This window comes from Saccopteryx leptura, chromosome 2 (assembly GCF_036850995.1).
Source record: "Saccopteryx leptura isolate mSacLep1 chromosome 2, mSacLep1_pri_phased_curated, whole genome shotgun sequence".
NCBI classification, from domain to species: Eukaryota; Metazoa; Chordata; class Mammalia; order Chiroptera; family Emballonuridae; genus Saccopteryx; species Saccopteryx leptura.
The window spans coordinates 96,749,735-96,770,894 of NC_089504.1; the positions used below are offsets into that span (position 1 = coordinate 96,749,735).

The 21,160-nt window shown below is 50.8% G+C and overlaps 1 protein-coding gene across 1 annotated transcript in view; it reads right to left on the reverse strand.

Annotated features, from left to right (window-relative positions):
- The window catches only part of PHF2 (PHD finger protein 2), a 92,407-nt gene that overhangs the window by 20,353 nt on the left and 50,894 nt on the right, over positions 1 to 21,160 (reverse strand). Inside the window, exons 3-9 of the mRNA XM_066368349.1 lie at positions 17,874 to 17,988; positions 10,327 to 10,487; positions 6,314 to 6,455; positions 3,291 to 3,477; positions 1,654 to 1,816; positions 645 to 732; positions 133 to 239 (exon numbers count right to left, since the gene is read on the reverse strand). Of these exons, the coding sequence (XP_066224446.1) occupies positions 133 to 239; positions 645 to 732; positions 1,654 to 1,816; positions 3,291 to 3,477; positions 6,314 to 6,455; positions 10,327 to 10,487; positions 17,874 to 17,988 (963 nt within the window). The remainder of the gene's footprint in view (positions 1 to 132; positions 240 to 644; positions 733 to 1,653; positions 1,817 to 3,290; positions 3,478 to 6,313; positions 6,456 to 10,326; positions 10,488 to 17,873; positions 17,989 to 21,160) is intronic.

Here is a 21,160-nt window from a genome sequence, read left to right on the forward strand (position 1 = left end):
CACACACACACACACACGCACACACACGCACACACACGCACACACACACACACACACACGCACGCACGCACGCACACGCACGCACACGCACACGCGCGACCCTAAGCTTCAGAACAAAGTGCTGGGACGTACCTTTGAAGGCCTCCAGCAGGTGCTTTCCCATGTACCAGCAGGCAGTTTCAAAGTTGGGAAACTGAGTCAGGCTGCCCAGTTTCAGCCTTCTTTCCACTTCGTATGCTCTGGAAGCCAGAGCAGAGAACTGTTTAGTGCAGGGTGGCCGGAGCAGGAGGCACTGAGGGAGGACGCGTCCACACCACAACCGTGGCCAGACAAGGCCACGCCGGCTCGGGCCTCTCTGCTAGGCCCTGCGTGGTGAGGTGAGCCAGGGGACCACTCTGGGATGAGGGCCCACTGTGAGGGTGAGCCCTGCTGGCTGTGGTTTTTAGCCCTCTGGGTCAGTGCCTATTAGGAAGGCCTCTCGGCCTCTCAATTCCCTCCAAACCCACCCCGGGTTACGAAGGCCATCCAGAAACTAGGCACCTCGAGGGCCCATCTCCTCCTTCCTCCCACAGTCACGGAGGCCCAGCCACTCAGGGGAGGTGGGGACCCAGCCTGGTGGAGCCCGGGGCAGGTGTGGCCCCTACCTCATCTGCATCTCCACACTCAGGCTGTGGAGGAAATGTCCCGCGAAGGCCAGGCAGTCCACGGGCGTGAGTGTGGCATAAATCCAGCCTGGGGGAGACAGATGTGGCTAGCCCTTCACGGCATTCTCATGCCGGGCTCTTGGCGGCTGCCTAGCCTGTCTCTGGCCAGCACGGGCTCAGTGCCCCCGTCCACCTGATACCCATGGAACTCTGTCCTGACCTCGTGTACTGAGTGGGTGGGCCCTCCAGGAAGGAGACCATGTCCGAGCTGGCCCAGTCTCTTCAATCCAGCCCTGAACAGTACAGATGGGGAAACTCAGGACCAGGAGGGAGGGGACTTGCTCAGACCACCCAGGGTCAGGTTACCCACCATCCCCGATCGATCTCCACACGCAGGGCAGAGGAGATGACACAGGATGCCACACCTTCTTGGAGAGCTAGGTTCATCCCTACATCATCCTTTGAGACAGAGCCTAGACCAGACTTGGGGAAACAACCAATTACGGGAAACTGGGTGTGGGGGGTGGACCTAGATCAAGAAGTCTCAAAGGCATGTAAGTAGTAGAAACATGAGGCCTCTACATAGGACAGCAAGAAATTCTGAGCATCAACTGGCTATTTTGTGACACTAAGGACTTTTAAAATATTTGTTTTTAAGGTGTGATAACAGTTATAGTTATATTATTTTTGAAAGGAAGCCTTCCAGAGATGGTGAAATATTTATGGATGAAGCAACATGACCCCTGGAAAAAGCATTTATCTGCTCATGTCCTGCTTCCTCCTGTTATGTTTGAAATGTCAAGGTCAGCAAACCCCATCTCGGACAGCATGGGTGGGCTCCCAGGCCACACAGTCCCATGCCTCTGGCCTGGCTTCTGTGGGCACAGCCAGACTGGAGACCGCCCGGGCTCCTGGCCCCAGGTGACCCCCAGGCAGCCGACAGCCAGGACGCACCTTCTCAGGGCAGGCTGCAGCGGTGGGGACGTGGCGTGGGGGACAGGGCACTCACCGGAGGGGATGAAGAGTGTCTGGCCCTGCTTGAGAATGCACTTGTAGCATTTGTCCACCTGGTCGGCAAAGAACATCTCGCTATGGTTGGAGGCCGACTGCCAGCGTTCGTACAGGGAGATGTTGGCTGAGGCCGGCTTGATGAGATAGAAGATCTTCTCCCCCTGCAACGAGAAGCCAGGGGCAGTGCTTGCCATGGTCTGTCAATGCCGTGATGACACAGCCTGACACCCCGGGGCACTGGGGGCATCCGGGGATGCCGGGGGGCAGGGCCCTCCATGTCCTGGAGACACTCGGGTCCCGGGTGAACACCATCCTCCCAGACCCACTGCTCCTGAACATCTGCTTCACAATTCAGAAGTCAGCGCATTTGGAAGGTTCTAGGCACAGGAGCCCCCAGAATGGTTGGGGCACCCCTGCCACCCCACACTCCATAACTCTGCAGCAGCAGAGGGAAGCAAAGCTGTGACTCCCTTTGTTTCCTGAGTCACAGGAAAGCTCTACTTTGAGAGCAGCCTGTGCCTCAGCTGGGGACGGAAGGAGGGTCCAGAGCCAGGCCCTGGCCAACCCCACGCTGGGACTGGGACCAGGAGACACGAAGACCCTCCCTCTCAGGGCAGACAGACAGGGGGATGTGCACAATGGGATTGGCTCAGTCTGGAGACACCTGGGTGGAGCAGCTGACCCAGTGCTGGGATTCAGCGGGTTCGCACCAGTTCACCAGAACTGATGCCTCGTTTTTTGTTGCGTTCAGCGGACCGGTTGTTCAAATGGCACTTGTAACCAGGGATCTCTCTAAGGTGGGCGCCTGGGCAGCTGCCCAGTGTGGAAATCATAAATTTACATTCCTTACTCTTTAATGTTCATCTGCACAACAGCATATTTTAAGCACCTGTAGCCATGTTCATTCCATCCGTAGGTGAAAAAAATTGCAAGTGAGGACGCCAATCAAGAAGCAATATGGGAATATCTTAATTAACAGTTTCATTGTTTTTTGTCAGTTATTATTGAATATTTATTGTTCTTAGTTAAGTATTAAATGCATGAAATAATCAACTACCTTTCAGTGTATTGTTTTCTTTAAAACATAAACAGTCATTAGGGCAGAGAACTGGTTGTTGAATGATCTGAACCCCACCACCAAACTGACTCCAAAGCTCAGGGCCTCCTTTATCACTTTCACAACTCCCTTTCACCTGGCTTCTCTTATCTGCCCGCAGCCAGGGAACCCCCCGCCCTCCATGCAGCTCAGAAGCACCTAAGGCTGCCACCCCCACAACCTGGCCCATCCCTCACACTCTGTGTGTTTGGGGGGCTGTGGGTCGGCCCCCTCATCTTCTCTTGCAGGAGTTTTCTCCAGCACTACTCCCCCCTCCCTGGATGAGAGTGACCACTGAGTACTCAGTCCCCATCCCAGTGGGCCTCCTCTGATGGCCTCACACATCTCAGTCTTTAGAAAAAGGCAGTGCACACATGCTGCTTGGGTCATCATGTGCCCCTGTTCTCTCACTGCCAGAGGGGAAACACCTTGTCCCTTGTCCTTCCTGTGTTGGCCACCAGTATGGCTAATGAAGACTGCAGACACTCCTACAGACCAGCAGTGATCTGGCCAAAGGTGGGCAAGCCCCCGAGGCTCACCTTGAGCACGTGGTACCAGGCAGAAGCACCCCCTGAGTCGATGTGGAAGTCGGTGTAGCTGTCCTTCACACAGATCAGGCAGTACTTGGTCACCTTGGGCTTGGCCAGCAACGCGTCATCGGGCCAGTAGTTTTCCACCCAGGACAGCTTCTTCACAATGTCAGGCGGTTCCACAAAGCTGGACATTCTGTGGGATGGATAGGAAGAGGGGTCAGCGGCAGTGGGAAGGTATCACATTTGTTATGCTCTGGGCAGGGCGGGAAAGGTGCTCTGAGACGCATGTCCCATATACATTTCTCACCTCGAGCTACAAGGCATTGTTCCCATCCTACAGATGAGCAAATCGAGGCTCACAGAAGGCAAAGCAAGCCTATGAGACAAGTGTCTAACAGTGCGGCTGTGGCAAGTGTCTAACAGTGGTCTACCCACCCAAAGATCGGGTACAGAGAAGGCCTGAGGACCACCCACTCTGGAGACAGCCCTATCCTGGAGACCCAGGAAGGGAGCTCCCCCAGGCTATTCCACCACATGCTGGCACGATCAGCTGAGAACAAGTATCATCTCTCACGTACAGCTCAGGCACCTCCTGGCATCACCTGAAGAAAAGGAACCTTCTGCAACATTGTCACTGTTAGACCCATTAGCTTATTTCCAGGGAATGTGCAAAAAGGAGAAGGCAGGCTTTGCTTCAGTTAAATGTCCCCGTCCTGGAGAAATGCACAGTGCTACACTAAGAACACCCAGCTCAGCAGCAGCTGTGCAGGGACACCCCAGCCGCAGGAACACCTCAGCCGCCCCGGGCCGGTCACAGCACGTTTGCTGCCTCACGCAGGATGGACTTGCACGTCTCTGCACTGAGGGCCATGCCGCCCGTACAAGACTAGCACACGTCCGAGGTCAGCCCACCTGAGCGCCATGGCCTCAGTCACTGACCCTCCTCTTTAAATCTCTGGCTTCTTCCAAACTAGATTCCCGCCCATCCCCCATAAGAGCCCCCTTCGCCCACCTGTACCCACGGCCACCTCCCAGGCCCTCCAGATTCCAGGAAGAGCACTGCCACAGGCAAGGGCCCCTGCCCCACCGGCCTGGAACACTCACAATCCTCCATACACCATACACCACAGTAGTGAGGCCACTGCCACCTCCCCACATGGACCCAAATGCCTTTTTTCCTTGTTTATTGGCTCCGCAGGTACAAAACCTGCTGCCAATGCCAGCTGCTCCCCAAAGCCCTTCAGAGACCCTCAGAGAGAAGGGAAGGTGACAGAAGGCCCCCATGGATGCCTTGAATGCAGCCCCAGACACCCCTAGGTTGGGCCCAGCCACTGCGGCCCCAGAAGACATCTTTGGGGACAGACTGTAGTGATGAAGCAGAGACCATACCTCTTGCTGGTCAAACAGTATACAGCATGAACCAGGGCATTCGCTAGCTGTGGCACCAAGGCAATGACGGCCTGGTTTGATGTGCACATGTCCCTGCTCCCCGCACCCCACAATGTCCTTGGACAGGACTAAAGAATGCCAGAGGCACCACATTTTTCTGCCAGCAAGTGGTGGCCCTGAGAGGCCCAAGGGGAAACCTCAGGCCTAGCTCCCTCACTCCAGTGTCACTCTGTGAAGATCCCTCCAACTGGGGTGGTCAGTCAAGTCACTGCGGCATGTTTGTGTTCTCTAGCACTAAAGCAACCCACTCCTCAGAACTCAGCCTTGGAGAAAGTCCTTCTGGTAAACACATAGATAAGAAAGAGGCTGTTTTCTCTAGATACCATAATCCACTTTATTTCCCTTTTTGCCTTTGCTGCCAGGAAGCTCAAATGAAACCCAGCATCCAATTACATTATTTCATTATGGCTCCTGGTAGTTCTGTTTTCTATTTCTCAATGTGGTTTTCAACAACTTTTTTCTTTCCTATCTGACCTTTTGCACATGGGCTATTTTGGTATCTCATGTGCTTTCTAGAACTAAAAAGGTGGAAATAATCCAAAAATGAAATTGTTCTTAAACCAAACCATTATCAACTCATACCTTGTGGTGAGAGAGTATACCGAATCGTCCCAAGAGCCCCTGGGGAGCTGTGGGACTAGACAGAGAGAGCAGGAGGGGCACACCACGGGTGGGCGTGGCTGAGCAGGTGGTGCTGAGAGAAGAGGGTCGTAAAGACACAGGGAAGAGCCAGAGTCTGACCAACCTCTGGCAACAGAAGCCTGGACCTAGGTGACCCCAGATACCATGACACCTGTGCAGGGACCTCGTCCCTGAGAACAGCAGCCAGCACAGCAGGGCCCTAACGTGGGGGTGGGGAGATGGTGGGGGTGGGGAGATGGTGGGGGTGGGGAGATGGTGGGGGTGGGGAGATGGTGGGGGTGGGGAGATGGTGGGGTGGGGAGATGGTGGGGGTGGGGAGATGGTGGGGGTGGGGAGATGGTGGGGGTGGGGAGATGGTGGGGTGGGGAGATGGTGAGGGTGGGGAGATGGTGGGGGTGGGGGTGGGGAGATGGTGGGGGTGGGGAGATGGTGGGGGTGGCTAAGGCTGGCACAACAGCTACGACTGCATAAACCCATTGTGTTAAAGGTGCCAAATAAAGTGTGTGTAGGCACATGAGCAGATACGTAAGTATGCAGGCATGTGTCAGTGCAGTGTAGGAACAAGTGAGATTGTACGCCTGTGTGTAGGTATGTCCCCGTAAGTGAGTCAGTGTTGGCATCTCAGTGAGTGAATGTGTGTGCTGCATGTGTGTGCCATGAGTGTGTCATGCATGAGCACACACATTCTGGAGGCAAGTACTCCATACAGGCTGTTACCAATGATTCCCTTCAGGGAGCAGGATGGGCAGACCAGAGGAGGAGTTGGTGTCCTCTTTCTTATTTTATATTTGAACTGTTCACAATGCATAACTTTCATATTGTAAATACAAACAGCAAAATAATGCTATGTGTGGAACCTTCCACTCCCTGGGACCTGCCACGTGTGTGCCCCCCTGGAGCAGGAGGACACAGCCCCGGGCCCTGCACACCCCGCTCACCTGGTGTCAGAAAACTCGAGGCTGGTGAGGCTGAGGACCCGCCTGCGGCTGGTGCTGTAGTAATAGTCCACAAACTCCTTCAGTTTCATCTTGCAGTCCTTCTGCTTGGTGACGTCGGTCACATCCACACTCCGCTCTGGGCCTGGGGAGGTGGGAGAGGAGGGTCGGCGCCCCAGGGGAAGGTGGCCTGACCCCTCATGGAGCTTGGCCAGGACCGCAGAGGGGGAGGCCACTGAGAGGCCTGCACACTGAGGTTCTGGTCTCCGCTGCCCCACATCCCCGCCAGCACACAGGGCACGGGGTGGGCAGAGTCACAGCCTCAGCTAAGGTAGCCAGATCAGCAATGAAAAACACAGGACTCCGGAAAAATTTGAACTTGAGATAAATAATAAAGATGTTTTAGTGTAAGTCTCAAATAATTCATGGCACCCACAGACTTTAAAAATTTTTTAAAAAAATCAAGAAACTTCTGCATTTCCAGGTACCAAGTCATTATTTTGAAAATAGAGAAATAGAAGGAAAACAGTTTAACCTATGTTTTCTATAGTTGATGAGGAAAAGTGCAGATAAATATCACTGATGATCAAAAGGAAGTTCAGCACAACCGAGTCACCAATGAGGGCGATTCTCTGTACAAGACTCACGGGGAACAACAGAGGGAGGAAGGGCAGGATTAGCCAGCTTTTCCTTCCCAACAGCACCCCACGGCTGCTCAGACCTCGAGCTGAAAAGGCCGATGAGAGTTTATGAGGACAAATGTGACTGGACTGCCTGGATCACTGCCTAAAAGTGGGTGGCCGGTCATCCCAGGCCTCCAGCTGAACGGAAGCACCCCCTACTGGGAGGGATCCTACCGACACCTGAACACAGAGCTGAGCAAGCCTCTCACCATGCCGTGCGGAGCCCCTGGGACAGAGGAGCACGCTACATGACAGCACAGGAGTGCTGCTGGCCCAATCCCCAGTGTACGATTTTCCTAAATTCTAATGTGGAAATTCTCTAGGACCAACTACCCCATTTCTCCAGCAAACCAAGGGAATGAGAAAGGGAGGGCACTGTTCCAGAAGAAAAGACATTTGAAGGACATCAAAGGGACATAAGCACTCAATGCAGTGTGTGGTCTCCTTTGTAGTCTCAAACAGCCAAATGTAAAAACGGTGTTTTTGAGGAAATCGGGGAGAATTGCAGTGGGTCTTAGACAATATTAGGGAATGATCATTTGTGTTATAAGAGTGCAAGAATAGGGACACTGGAAGATAGGCTTCCCCTTCGCTCCTCTAAGGGAGGGTTCAGTCTCTTCCAGCCCTGTTCCAGCCACCTATGACCTAACCTTGCCCAGAATGCTGGGGTTTGCCACTGAAGGCTGAAGGTGCCCAGGGCCATCGGCCCCATCTACGACACTGTGGATGAGCCTAGGGTATTTCTTCCAAGAAGCAGGTAAACTGATCTCATTTGCACAAGGGCCACTTAACTATGTCTTGCCTGAATAGTCAGGTTTTTTATTCTTCCCTCGAATAACTCTGTTGTGGGTGTTGATAGTCCTATTTTCTGCTGCTTTGTTTAATATATAGTGTTTCCTTTATCCCTCCTACCTCAATGCCCCACTCATATTTCAGGCTAGAACCTATTCCTAATTTAGAGCTCTCTTTCCCCCTTTTGCCAACTTCTATTATGAATCTACCTTTGCCACCCAGCTTAGTGTATCCCAAGGTTCTCTTTACCATGCCACAGTCGCAGAGCTCCAGGGAAAAGCAACCTGGTCTCATCTCTCCAGGCAGAGGAGAACAGAAGCTCCATCTCCACACATGCTGCAGATGGCTTTTCCAGTCTACCTGAATCATTACCAGCTAGAAGCAGCGGTCATTGGGACTTGGACATGAGCTGCAAAGTAGAGAATTGTGACAACAATCCCAGTGCCATGCGGACTTTTCCTGGATGTGGACTTTTCCTGGACTCCTGCTCCTTAGGACAGCTCCTAACAGACTGAACTGGGGTTGGGTTGCATTTTTCAGGGATTTGGCATGGTGTTGGAGCCAACTTGGACTTGGTAAACATATTAAGGACACTACTCTTTTATGGATTCTTGCTGTATTGGCCAAGAGTTTGCTTAAAGGCTTTAATCACTGTAAAAAAAAATAGAAGACTGGATAAAGAATATGTGGCACATATACACCATGGTATGCTACTCAGCCATAAGAAATGATGACATCGGATCACTTACAACAAAATGGTGGGATCTTGATAACATTATACGAAGTGAAATAAGTAAATCAGAAAAAAACAAGGACTGCAGGATTCCATACATTAGTCAGACATAAAAACAAGACTAAGAAACATGGACAAGAGTATGGTGGTTACGGGGGCGGGGGGAGGGAACGAGGGAGACGGGGAGGGGCACAAAGAAAACTAGATAGAAGGTGACGGAGGACAATCTGACTTTGGGAGATGGGTATGCAACAGAATTGAATGACAAGATAACCTGGACATGTTTTCTTTGAATATATGTACCCTGATTTGTTGATGTCACCCCATTAAAATAAAAATTTATTTATAAAAAAAAAAGAGTGCAAGAATAGAATTGTGATCTCATTTTTAAAAACATACCACCTGTTAGAGTCATCACGGTGACATGATGGATGTACCGAAGTTTTGCTCGAGGTTGGGGAGGGGGGGGTCAGGGAAAAGTGGAGGAGACAGAAAAACAGCTGAAGGCTGGTGGTTTCTGCGGCCAGTACGGGGCAAGTGGGGGCCCACTGTTGATTCCTCTTAGTGTGTGTGTGTGTGTGTGTGTGTGTGTGTGTGTGTGAGAGAGAGAGAGAGAGAAAAGTTCCATAATAAGACAATTAAGAGGGGAAAGAAAGATGCAATAAAAGTCTCTCAGTCTACCTCTCCACGTGGAATAGCTGTGGTGCAGGGAGCAGGGTCTAGGCAGACCCAAGGCCGGGGCCTGGAGGACAGAGCCACAGGCAGGATGACACTCACTCCCATGTGGGAAGGGCCTAGAAAAAAATGCCTGGCTCCTGGGAGGCATTCACCAGGTTCTTACAGGCCTGGCACACATCCGGACAGCGGTCATTGCCAGGCTGGGATGTGAGTTCCTCTCCTCCCCAGGAACAAGTCAGCCAGCCCTGGAGACTCCAGGCTGGAGAGGGGTGTGGTCTCTGGTTCACACACACATGAGGCCCCCATGCCTGCCCCCACTGTAGGCTTTACAGGTGCAGAGGGTAAAGTTTGGGGCAATGGAGCAACTCCTCTGCGTTCCTGGTGCCTGCACCCTCACCTGTCCAGCCTCCGGCCAGTGCCAGCCTGAGCACCTGCCATTTCAGGGTCCTTCCTTTTCCCCTACTGGCTACCCAGATATCCTGATAAACATGTCAAGCCCTGGTGCCCAGATAGCCACAAAGCTAGGGCCATGTGGCCACCAGCCATGCTGGGGTCACTGCCGGGTGTGTGCAGGCCTCTCTACACCAGCGGCCTCATGAACAATGCCTCAGCACACATGGGCACCTCCCTCTACCAAAGTGTCTTGCCTGAGGGTATCTACAGCACTGGGAACTTCCCGGGGAAATGAGACTGAGCTGCTGATGGCATCAGCTGGAACCCAGAGGAACACAGGAGAGAGGTGGCTCTGGGCCATGGGAAGGTTCGTCCTGGGGCATATGAGCAAGACCAGCCACCAGGAGGCTGAGGACAAAGCACAAGCCTCGGGGGAATTATCCCTACCCAGCTGAGCCCTCCTGGCAAATGCCAACAGTAATGGAATTTGCAGTTGGAAGAACCAAGTGGCCTCCAAAACAGACTCTACTTTGCAACCAGAGTAACTGAAAAGGAGAGGAGCCAGGGTCACATGCCACTTAGGTGGGACGTGGGGTCTAATTCTAAGGAGAGCACCCAGAACAGAGAACAGAGACACTGGGTCACACCACTCACATGACATGGGGACACAAGCAGGGCTCCAGGCCAGCAGACGTGGGTGCATACAGCCACATAAAAGGCGGGTGTGGGGCACTTACCCACATAGTTCTCGACATCGCTGACATAGAAGGTGGGCGCCGGGACTGCCAGGCCCAGCCCGTCTTTCTTGGGGACAAGAATGGGCTCTGTGAAGCCATGCTCCTCCATGTAGCCAAGTGTGAGCTGGCTGCCAGGCACACGGGCCACCACATCTTCAGCACTGTGGGGAAGTGCAGGTCAGAGGTCACATCAGCCCAGGTTCCAGACTCCCTACACTGTGACAGGGCAGGAGACTGGAGCCCGAGCCTCTGCCACCCATCTCCCATAGCCCCAAGCGGAAGACTCCTGACAGTGCCGTGCTCAGGAGTCTCGGGGCAGCCAAGGCAAGGTCCTGCGTACTCTTCATAGACAGAAACCTCCAAGTCTGAGAGGCCTGGCCAGGGCTGAGGTAAATGGTGAGCAGGAAAGGGGGGCAATTAAATACCCATCCCTCCTGCCCCTACCTCCCTGGTTGTCCCAGTTTTCTCGCCCCAGCCCCTTAATGGATGAGCAGACCCTGCACATGGTGGGTCTGGGGTCCAAGGATGCAGCAAATGGAGACCAAGCCCTTCTCAATGATAAGTTGATATAGAGATTCCACATGTTCCTATCAAAATACCAGTTGACATTGTTGCAGAAACTGATAAGCTAAACTGGGAGTGCTGAATGGAAATGCAAGGTTCCCAGATAACCAAAAGTCTTAAAAGTGAACAACAAAACCGAAGGACACTTCTCAATCTCAAAATTCACTACTAAGCTACAGTAATCAAGACTATGTGGCAGGAATGTAAGAAAAAGACATATAGATCAATGGAACATAACTGAGTATCCAAAAAGAAAACTCAAACATCTATGGTCAGCCACTTTTATTAAGGGTGCCAAGACAAATACATAGAGAAAGAATAATCATTTCAATAAATAGTGCATAGGAGAACGGGATATCCAAGTACAAAAGAATGAAGTTGGACCCCCTACTCCACATCATACACAAAAATGAGTCAGAGACCCAAATATAAAAGCTAAAGGTATAAAACTTTGAGAAGAAGACATAGGTATAAATTGTTACAATCTTGAATGTAGCACTTGGTTTCTTAGATTAGACACCAAAAGCACAAACAACAAAAGAAAGAAAGAAATTAGACTTCCTCAAAATTTATACATTTTGTGCTTCAAAGGGTCATTATCCAGAAAGTGGAAAGACAACTCACAGAATGAAAAAAAGTTCCTGATAAGTGACGAGTATCCAGAATATGTAAAGGTCCCTTATAACTCAACAATAAAAAGACAATCCAATTAGTAGGAAGGGTTAAAAAAAACAAACCATGAACCTAAACTTCTGGTTTCAAATCTTACATATCAAGAGCCTGGAAATTGCCTCTCCTGTCTTCACAACAAGAAAATAGTCGAACAAACTGAAAACCAGTAACTTTTCTTACATTCATCAGATAACTAGGGTTACAGAGAAAACAGCCACCCCAAAACCTGGAGAGACAGGCAAATACAGAAAAATCACAACTAAGACTACCTTACTTGAAGCAGAAGTTGCTGGAGGCAGTAACTGGTAGGAAAAGATATTTAAATGGTCATTTTTGGCCCTGGCCAGTTGGCTCAGTGGTAGAGCATCAGCCTGGCGTGCGGGAGTCCCGGGTTCGATTCCCGGCCAGGGCACACAGGAGAAGCGCCCATCTGCTTCTCCACCCCTCCCCCTCTCCTTCCTCTCTGTCTTTCTCTTCCCCTCCTGCAGCCAAGGCTCCATTGGAGCAAAGTTGGCCCGGGCGCTGAGGATGACTCCATGGCCTCTGCCTCAGACGCTAGAATGGCTATGATTGCGGCAGAGCGACGCCCCAGATGGGCAGAGCATCGCCCCCTGGTGGGCATGCCGGTGGATCCCGGTCGGGCGCATGCAGGAGTCTGTCTGACTACCTCCCTGTTTCCAACCTCAGAATGAATGAATAAATAAATAAATAAATAAATAAATAAATAAATAAATACATATGGTAATTTTTGACAAAGTGTGGAACTTGAGTATGGACTAGCTTAATAGTGGAAAACTCGTGGTGGCCCAGCCTCAGAGAAGACCCACACTTTCATGGAAATTACCTCCAGGAACTCTACCAGGTTCTCATGATGACAATCTGCTCCTATTTCAGGCAGGGGGGGTGGGAGAAGTAACTATGTTTAAATACATTCAGAGTGTTCTCCATAATAAAGCTTACCTTCAAGAGAACTTACTTGACCAGACCCTTATCTAATGGGGGAGGGCAAGAAGACAATTGCAGCCCCAGAGCCTTCCTGTCTCAGGTAAGGAGAGGCAAAGAAAAGGCCAAGAAATATTTCAGAAAGTAAACAGCCCAAGAGCCTTGGGCTCACTAAAACACTGAGCTTTAATCATTAATTTGTAGAACATGTCCCCTTTCCAAAAACTTACCATTATGGAACAGTATAATAACAGGTAAGAGAACTATAAGACAGAGACTACTTAAGAAGGAGTTCTTAGGAAAACCCAAAGAAAACAAAACAGAAGAAAAAAAACCATAAAGAAACTAGAAGAAAGTGATGCCTCTGGCACCTACGGCTACAGCAAACAGTAACAGTCCAGCTCCTAGGAAGTCAGGGCAACAGAAAACCTCATATTAAATACCTAATTTTTTCAGTTCCTATTAGCAAGCCTTAAACAAAATATTACAGGGCATGATAAAAGGCAAGAAAACCCGTCGTATGAAGAGACAAAACAGGCATCAGAACAAGACTCAGATAAAGCATAAAATTTGGAATCATCAGAGAGAAAATTTAAAATAATTATGATTAATATGTTAGGAGCACTAGCGGAAAAAGTGAACAACATACAAGAACAGATAGATAATACAAATGGAGACGAAAATGCTAAGAATCCAGAGAAAATGCCAGAAATACAAAAAACTAACAGAAATGAAGAAAGCATTCATCAGTAGACTGGACACAGCTGAAGAAGGAATCAGTAAGCTTGAAGTACGCCAACAAAAACTTCAAAAGTTATAGAATATCCAAGAAATGTAGGATAATTACAAACAGCATAATATATACATGATGGAAAGGAAGGGCGGGAGGGAGGAAGGGAGGGAAGGAAAGGAAAGAAAAGGAGATAAGAATGTTTGAAGGAATTGAAGGAATAATGGCTAAAAATTCTCCAAGATTAATTACAGATATGTGGCCACAGATCCAAAAAGCTCTGACAACACAAAGCAGCATAAATACAACCCCCCCACACACACACACACAAAATCAGAAAAACAAAACTACACTTAGACATGTCATATTCAAACTGCAGAAAATCAAAGACAAAGAATGTAACTTAAAAGAAGCCAGATGCAAGAGATCAACTTCTGGCATGACAGAGCAAAAGGCTCTACTGACCTGCACCCCAGTGAAATGGGTGAAAGTTATTTTATTCAAAGCCTCTGGAATTGGTCCTAAGAGCCAACGGCAAAAGAAGAAACATCTACACAAGAAAAATCTACGAAAGCTCGGTATAAGAGTGAGAAGATTATGTGATATTTGACCCAAAGATATGCCTTCCCTATACCTTCCTGGCTCAGCGAGGAGGAGCCCCCCCCCCCAAGGGCTGCAGCCAAGAACACAGGAATGCTGAATGAAGGCTCCCCTCCAGCACCCAGGAAAGGGCTTTCTTCCTGGAGGAACAGAATGTCAACTTTTCTTATCCCTCCCCAGCTGTCTATTGCTGAGGCTCAGTCCTGGGCAAGGGCTGCCAAGAGGTGGGGGCTCCCTCCCTCCAGCTAGCCCACACTTGTGAAACTGAGGCTCTTCCCTGAGCATGGCACCCTGAGAATGCTGGGGCCCTGACCATCCCTGCCCAGCCACTTCTACCCAGCATTCTATGGAGGTCCTAGCCCGAGCACATAGGCAGGAAAGAAAAATGTAAAAGTAACCCAGAAAAGGAAAAGGAAGAAGTAAAACTATCTATTCAAAGATGACATTATCTTGTGTATAAAAAAACCATAAGCAATCTACTAAAAAATATAATAAACTAGTTCATTAAAGTGGCAGGATATAAGCTCAATATATATAAAAATCAATTGTATTTCAATTGCAATGAACAATCTAAAAATAAAATTAAGAAAACACATTTATGAGAGTATCAAAAAGAATAAGTCACTTAGGAATAATTTTTTTTAAGTGAGAGGAGGGGAGATAGAGAGACAGACACCCCGCATGCACCCCAACTGGATCCACCCAGCAACCACTGTTTGGGGTCAATGCTTGAATCAACAAAGCTATCCTCAGAGCCTGGGGCCAACGCTTGAACCAATCAAGCCACTGGCTGCAAGAGGAGAAGAGAGTAAAGAGGGAAAGGGAGGAGAAGAGAAGTTTATGGTTGCTTCTCCTGTGTGCCCAGACGGGACTCAAACCTGGGACATCCATATGCCGGACTGACACTCTACCACTGAGTCAACCGGCCAGGGCCTTAGGAATAAATTTAATGAAAGAAGTGCAAAACTTATACTCTGAAAACTATAGAATATTGTTGAAAGAAATGTAAAAGATCTCAATAAATGGAAAAATATCTCATATCCATGGGGTCAGAAGACCTAACGTTAAGATGGCAATACTCTGATTCTATTGACCTAAGGATTCAACACAATCTGTATCAAAGTTCGGGTGACCCCTTTGTAGAAACTGACAAGTTAATCCTAAAATTCATATGGGATTGCAATGGACCCAAAATGATCAAAACAATCTTGAAAAAGAAAAACAAATCTGGAGGACTCACATTTCTCAATTCCAAAACTTACTGCAAAGCTAGAGAGCCATTGTAACCAAGATAGTGAAATACTGGACCAAGGATAAACAGAGGTCAGTGGGATAGGAGTAAGTGTCCAGAAATTAGTGCATATATCTATGGCTGAGAGATTTTCAACAAGGGTGCCAAAGACCACTGCATAGTGAAAGAATTATCTTTTTCAGCAAATGGTGCAAGGACAAATAGACAGCTGCTAGCAAAAGTTAAATCCTTGGCCCTGGCCGGTTGGCTCGGTGGTAGAGCGTCGGCCTGGCGTGCAGACATCCCAGGTTTGATTCCCGGCCAGGGCACACAGGAGAAGCGCCCATCTGCTTCTCCACCCCTCCCCCTCTCCTTCCTCTCTGTCTCTCTCTCCCCCTCCCGCAGCGAGGCTCCATTGGAGCAAAGATGGCCCGGGCGCTGGGGATGGCTCCTTGGCCTCTGCCCCAGGCGCTGGAGTGGCTCTGGTCGCGACAGAGTGACGCCCCGGAGGGGCAGAGCATCGCCCCCTGGTGGGCGTGCCAGGTGTATCCCGGTAGGGCGCATGCAGGAGTCTGTCTGACTGTCTCTCCCCGTTTCCAGCTTCAGAAAAATACAAAAAAAAAAAAAAAGTTAAATCCTTACCTCACACTATATGCAAAAATTAACTGAAAATGTATCAAAGACCAAACTGTAAAACATAAAACTATGAAACTACTAAAAAAAAAAAAAAACAAGAATAAATCCTCATGACCTTGGATTTAACAAATGACGTTTAGATACAACAGTAAAAGTACACACAATAAAAGAAAAGATAAATTGCACTTCATCAAAATTATAGAAATCTGTGCTTCAAAGAACACCATCAAAAAAAAGAAGAAAAAAAAAGTCAACCCACAAAATGGGATTAAGTATTCAGAAAGCATATGTCTGATAAGGGACTTGTAGATAAAATATGTAAAAAACCCTCAGAACTCAACAGACAAAAATAATAATTTAGCCCTGGCCGGTTGGCTCAGCGGTAGAGCGTCGGCCTAGCGTGCGGAGGACCTGGGTTCGATTCCCGGCCAGGGCACATAGGAGAAGCGCCCATTTGCTTCTCCACCCCTCCACCGCGCTTTCCTCTCTGTCTCTCTCTTCCCCTCCCGCAGCCGAGGCTCCATTGGAGCAAAGATGGCCCGGGCGCTGGGGATGGCTCTGTGGCCTCTGCCCCAGGCGCTAGAGTGGCTCTGGTCGCAACATGGCGACGCCCAGGATGGGCAGAGCATCGCCCCCTGGTGGGCAGAGCGTCGCCCCCTGGTGGGCGTGCCGGGTGGATCCCGGTCGGGCGCATGCGGGAGTCTGTCTGACTGTCTCTCCCTGTTTCCAGCTTCAGAAAAATGAAAAAAAAAAAATAATAATAATAATAATAATAATTTAAATGGGCTAAGGATCTGAACATTTCTCCAAGAAAAAATATGCAAATGACTAAGAAGTACACAAAAGGATGTTCAACACCACTAATGATCAGAGAAATGCAAATGAGAGACCACTTCACATTTGCAAGGATGGTTAGAATCAAAAAGTCAGATAATAAGTGCTGGTGAGGACATGGAGAAACTGCGGTCCTCATGCTGCTGGTAGGAATAGAATAATCATTTTTGGAAAACAGCCTGGCAGTTCTCCAAATAATTAAATACAGAATTACTCCTAAAAATATAAAATATATGTCCACATAAAATAAACTTGGATAAGAATGATTATAACAGAGTTATTCACAATATTAAAAAAAATTCAGAAATAACCCAAATGTCTGCCAACTGATGAACAGATGAACAAAATGTGGTCCATCCATTCCCTGGAATATTATTCTGCCATGAAAAAGGAATGAAGTGCTGATAACATGCTATGACTTGAATGAACCTTTAGCACATTATGCTGAGTGAAGGAAGCCAGACACAGAGGGCCACAGGCTGTATGATTCCATTTAGACGAAATATCCACATAGGCAAACCCAGAGGCAGAATGCAGAATAGTGGTTGCTTAGAGCTGGGAGGAGGGAGAGGAGCAATGGGAGTGATAAAGTTACAGGTTTCTTTTGGGATGATGAAATGTTCTAATAGTGAATGATGGTGGTACACATATCTGCGACTATATCAAAGACAACTGAATTGCACCCTTTAATTGGATGATTTGAATGGTCTGTGAATTATATCTCAATAAAGGTGGGGAAAAAGAGAAAAGGAAAAAGAAGCCAGGGGAATAACTACCTTAATAGAGAGTCAAGGATAAGAGTTACACTGAATTCTTGTTAGAAGGCACATATGATAAAAAGAATGGGGTGACATAGAAGTGACACTGTCTGAAAAAAACACCATCGTTCAGCGTGAAGGGCTGAGAAATGGCTCAGAGCGGGTCCCATGTCACCATGCCCCTTTCTCACCAGAAACTGTTCCCAACACCCTGATCTTGACCTGTGCCTTCACGCAGAGGTGAGGGAGATAGGGAGGATTAGAAGAACACCCAGGGACACCAGGGTCATCTATTGACCCTGTGGGCCAGGACCTGTCACGTCAAGAGGGTGGTCTTAGGCTGGACACTAGCCCAATTCCTCATTCATAAAACAGGGACAAGTCTTTTCCCTTAAGGCCCATGGGAAGGACACAGCTGGTGGGGACATGAGCCTCTTCTCTCCCTAAGCCAGCAGGTCTGAGAAACAGAGAGGTCAGCTCCCCGCAGAGCCTGGGGTTTCAGGGAATTATGCTTTGCCCTGGAGGGAAGCCCACAGCTCCTGAGCCTGAAGTGAGCAGGCAGCAGAGGCTGAATGCCCACCTGGGGAAGGTCCGACTCCGCAGCTCCTTGATGAAGAGCTGGCTGCCGTTCTGCACGGGCTTCACATCGGGCGTCTGTCCCGGGCCATGCTTGTGCCAGGTCCGCTTCTTCTTCACTGTGGGGAAACAGGTGGGTCAGTGCCCCGCACTGTCTCCCTCCCTGCATCCCACTCCTCATACCTCCAGAGGCCACCCAGGAGGGTAGTCAAGGCATAGTGAATGCAGCCACTCAACCCTCTCGGGCTAAGTCCTCGGGGTCCCCGGGCCTAGCCCACTCGGCCTCCCATGCCCTCCATCACCCTGTGCTGTCATGGTCAGGATCCCTCCCTACTCAGTACCTAGTCTGCTAAGAACTTGTCAGAGGCACCTCCTGAGAAGGTCCCACCAAAGTCGGCCTTCAGGACACCCTCTCCCCTCAAACCTATCCTCAAATAGCACAGACCCTGTCACCACTCTGCTGGGACCTTCCTGTCTCAGTAGCCCAGAGCTCACAGACGGAGCAGGCTGGCTACCACCCCCTGCCCTCTCCAGCCCTGGGCTGTGCCTACCTCATACCCCTCTGCATAGCCTCCCCTGCCCACAGTGCCCTGCCCACTCCGTGCGGCAGCCCTGTCCTCGTGCATGCTCTCAGAGCATCAGTACACACACCTCAGACACTTTAACATGAGTGTGCACACACCCCTGCTGGACTATGACACATGCATGCACATTCAAGAACACAGGTACACACACCCCAAATGGACTGTGACACACTTGCACACATATGTATATGCACATACATGCACACACACCTCTGCTAGACTGTGAGCCCCCAGGGAGGAAAGCAATTTCCTTGTGGCCCTCACTCCTGGCTCAGGGCAACCACAGGTTAACTCGATGAGTGAGGTTGACCCGCAGCAACTGAGACTGGAAACGAGGCACTGACGGTGGGGCTCTCAGGGTGCCTGTCTTTCCCAGACAAGGATGGGGAAGGGGCTGCGGAGGTGAGCCCTGGGACTCCTGCATCTCTGGTTGGGGGGATGAGGGCAGCTGACGACAGCCCAGTGACAATGACTTCCCCTCAGAAGGACTTACCTAAAGCAGAAAGGGGAAGGCGCTGGATGGCTGGTGGCTGAGCTGGCCTCTGTGCCAATCACCACCCCTTCTCCATCTCCCAAGTTGGAGACTATCTCCAACATCAGAGGGTATGTCACGCCTGTCTCCGTGGCCACGCTGTGGGCGGATGTTATGGAAACCTGGCAAGACCCAAACTGCAACCGAGGCAGCACTGGGCACAGACAGGAGATCCAAAGGGCTCGGATCTTCATTTCCCCACCACCTTGTTGTGCGACCTTGGGCAAGTTACTGAGCATCTCTGTGTCTTATCTTTAATAGAGAGGTACTAGCTCCAGCCTCTTGGGCTCCTTGTGAGATGGAATAAGGGAATGGTGCTTGGCACCGTGACTGCTCTGGGGAGGTCTGCAGGGCACAGCGTAGGCCCTTTTCTCACAGCTGCTTGGTCCACAGGCAAATTCAGCACCTGTTCCAGACCCACAAGCTCTTCCCCAGGTGCCCCGTTGTGCCCCTCCATCCAGAGCCTCTGGGATGAGAGATGAACTCCAGACAGAAAGGGCTCGGCCCACATCCCTGCCCCATGATGCCCACTAAAGCTGGGCATTGCCAGGGCCACAAATAATTCCTCACTGCCCTTTGGTTACCCCATCTCGGGTCCGTTCTCCCCAGAAATTCGCAAGTACCCACTGAGCAGCCTAGCTCTGTGCAGGGGTCACCAAAGCAACAGATGCCCTGGGGTCATCACAGCTTCCTAATGAGCCCAGGGGGCTTAGAGTAGGTGCTCATAGCAAAGGCAAGGCCCTGGAGTGTGGACACCACCCCAATCACAGCCCAGCTCCCTGACTCTAAAAATAACCTAAACGTCATTGTCCTTTCTGCTGGGCCTGCAGTTGCATCAGAAAGTGACCCTGGGACATCCTGTGTGTACAAGGCTTGACCTTAGCCCAAAGGCCGAGCAGTGATGCACAAGGGTTTAGATGCCCAGCTTCCTGGGTCCAGGCCGTCCACATGAATCAGGGGGGTGGGGGTGGGCTGCCGGCCCCTTGGAGCCTGGCTCTAAGGGGGTCCCCAGCTATGAGGGGGACCAGTGCATCCAGGATTTGAGGCAGGATGAGAAGGGAAGCCTAGGACGCACAGTAGCAGCCATGACACTGCAGATAGCAGAGGCTGACTGACAAGAGACAGGCGATCCTAGTGCTGTGTGGGGGCCGGCAAGAGGGCACAGGAGGAGAAAGGAGGCGCTGAGGAGGAGACTCCATGTGAGCCCCTCCTGGCTGGCAAGGTGGGGACACCCCCCAGGCTCCCCAGCCGCTGTTCTCCCAGAAGGGCCTGAGAATGCCTGATCTGGCACCTGCATCTGCCCCTGCCTCCACGAGGCAGTGTGGTCCCCGGGCAGCCCCACCCCCGGGGGTGGAGACAGAGGCTGGAGCCATCTCAGGGTCTCTGGTAGGAGAGGATGCAGAGGCACGAGGATGCAGACCGCCTGGCGCTGGGTGCCCTGTCCCAGGAGGCCATGGGGAAAGCTGAGTATTGGAGGGAGCATGAGGCCAGGGGGCGGGACGCGCTGGGCTGCAGTGGGCAGGAGGAGAAAGCGGCACCTCCCTGTGCCCGCTGAAGCTGGGCCTGAGCAGCACGTGCTGCCTGGCAGCTGGGGTCGTCCAGGGCCACCTGGCCTTCCAGACCCTCACACAGGACTCAGCAACTCCCCCAGCCTGTGGAGAGACCACCCTGCCTGACGCTGTGGCTGGAGCATGCAGGCGGGACAGCAGCCAGGGACAGAGCTGCGAGGCAGGGCCTGAGCTCTGCCGGCCCCCTGCAGCTCTGGCGAGAGGGTTCCTTCCCCTCTCCAGAACCTGGGACACCCCCAAGCCTAGGGGCTGAGAGTCCTCCTGCCTGTGGCACCCCAACATCCCTCTCTGATAATGCATTACCCTGAGGACAGCTGCCCAGTGGGACGTATGGAGGGTGGGGCAACACCACCTGGCTGTGTGACAGTGAGGCCAGCCGCAGGGAGGGTCACAGTGAGGAGTCAGTGAGTAAAGGAACCTCTTAAGCAGCCACAGAGCTAAGGAGAAGCAATGCTGGGTCAGAACCATGTTAAGGGTATGCCACCTGCTTTCCGTGAGCCTTCGTGTCAACTGGCAAAGGGTACAGCTTGCTGAGTTCCCATGGGAACCACTGGGCCTTGCACCAAATCTATGTGAACAGGGAAAACCTGTGGGCTCCCCCTCCTCA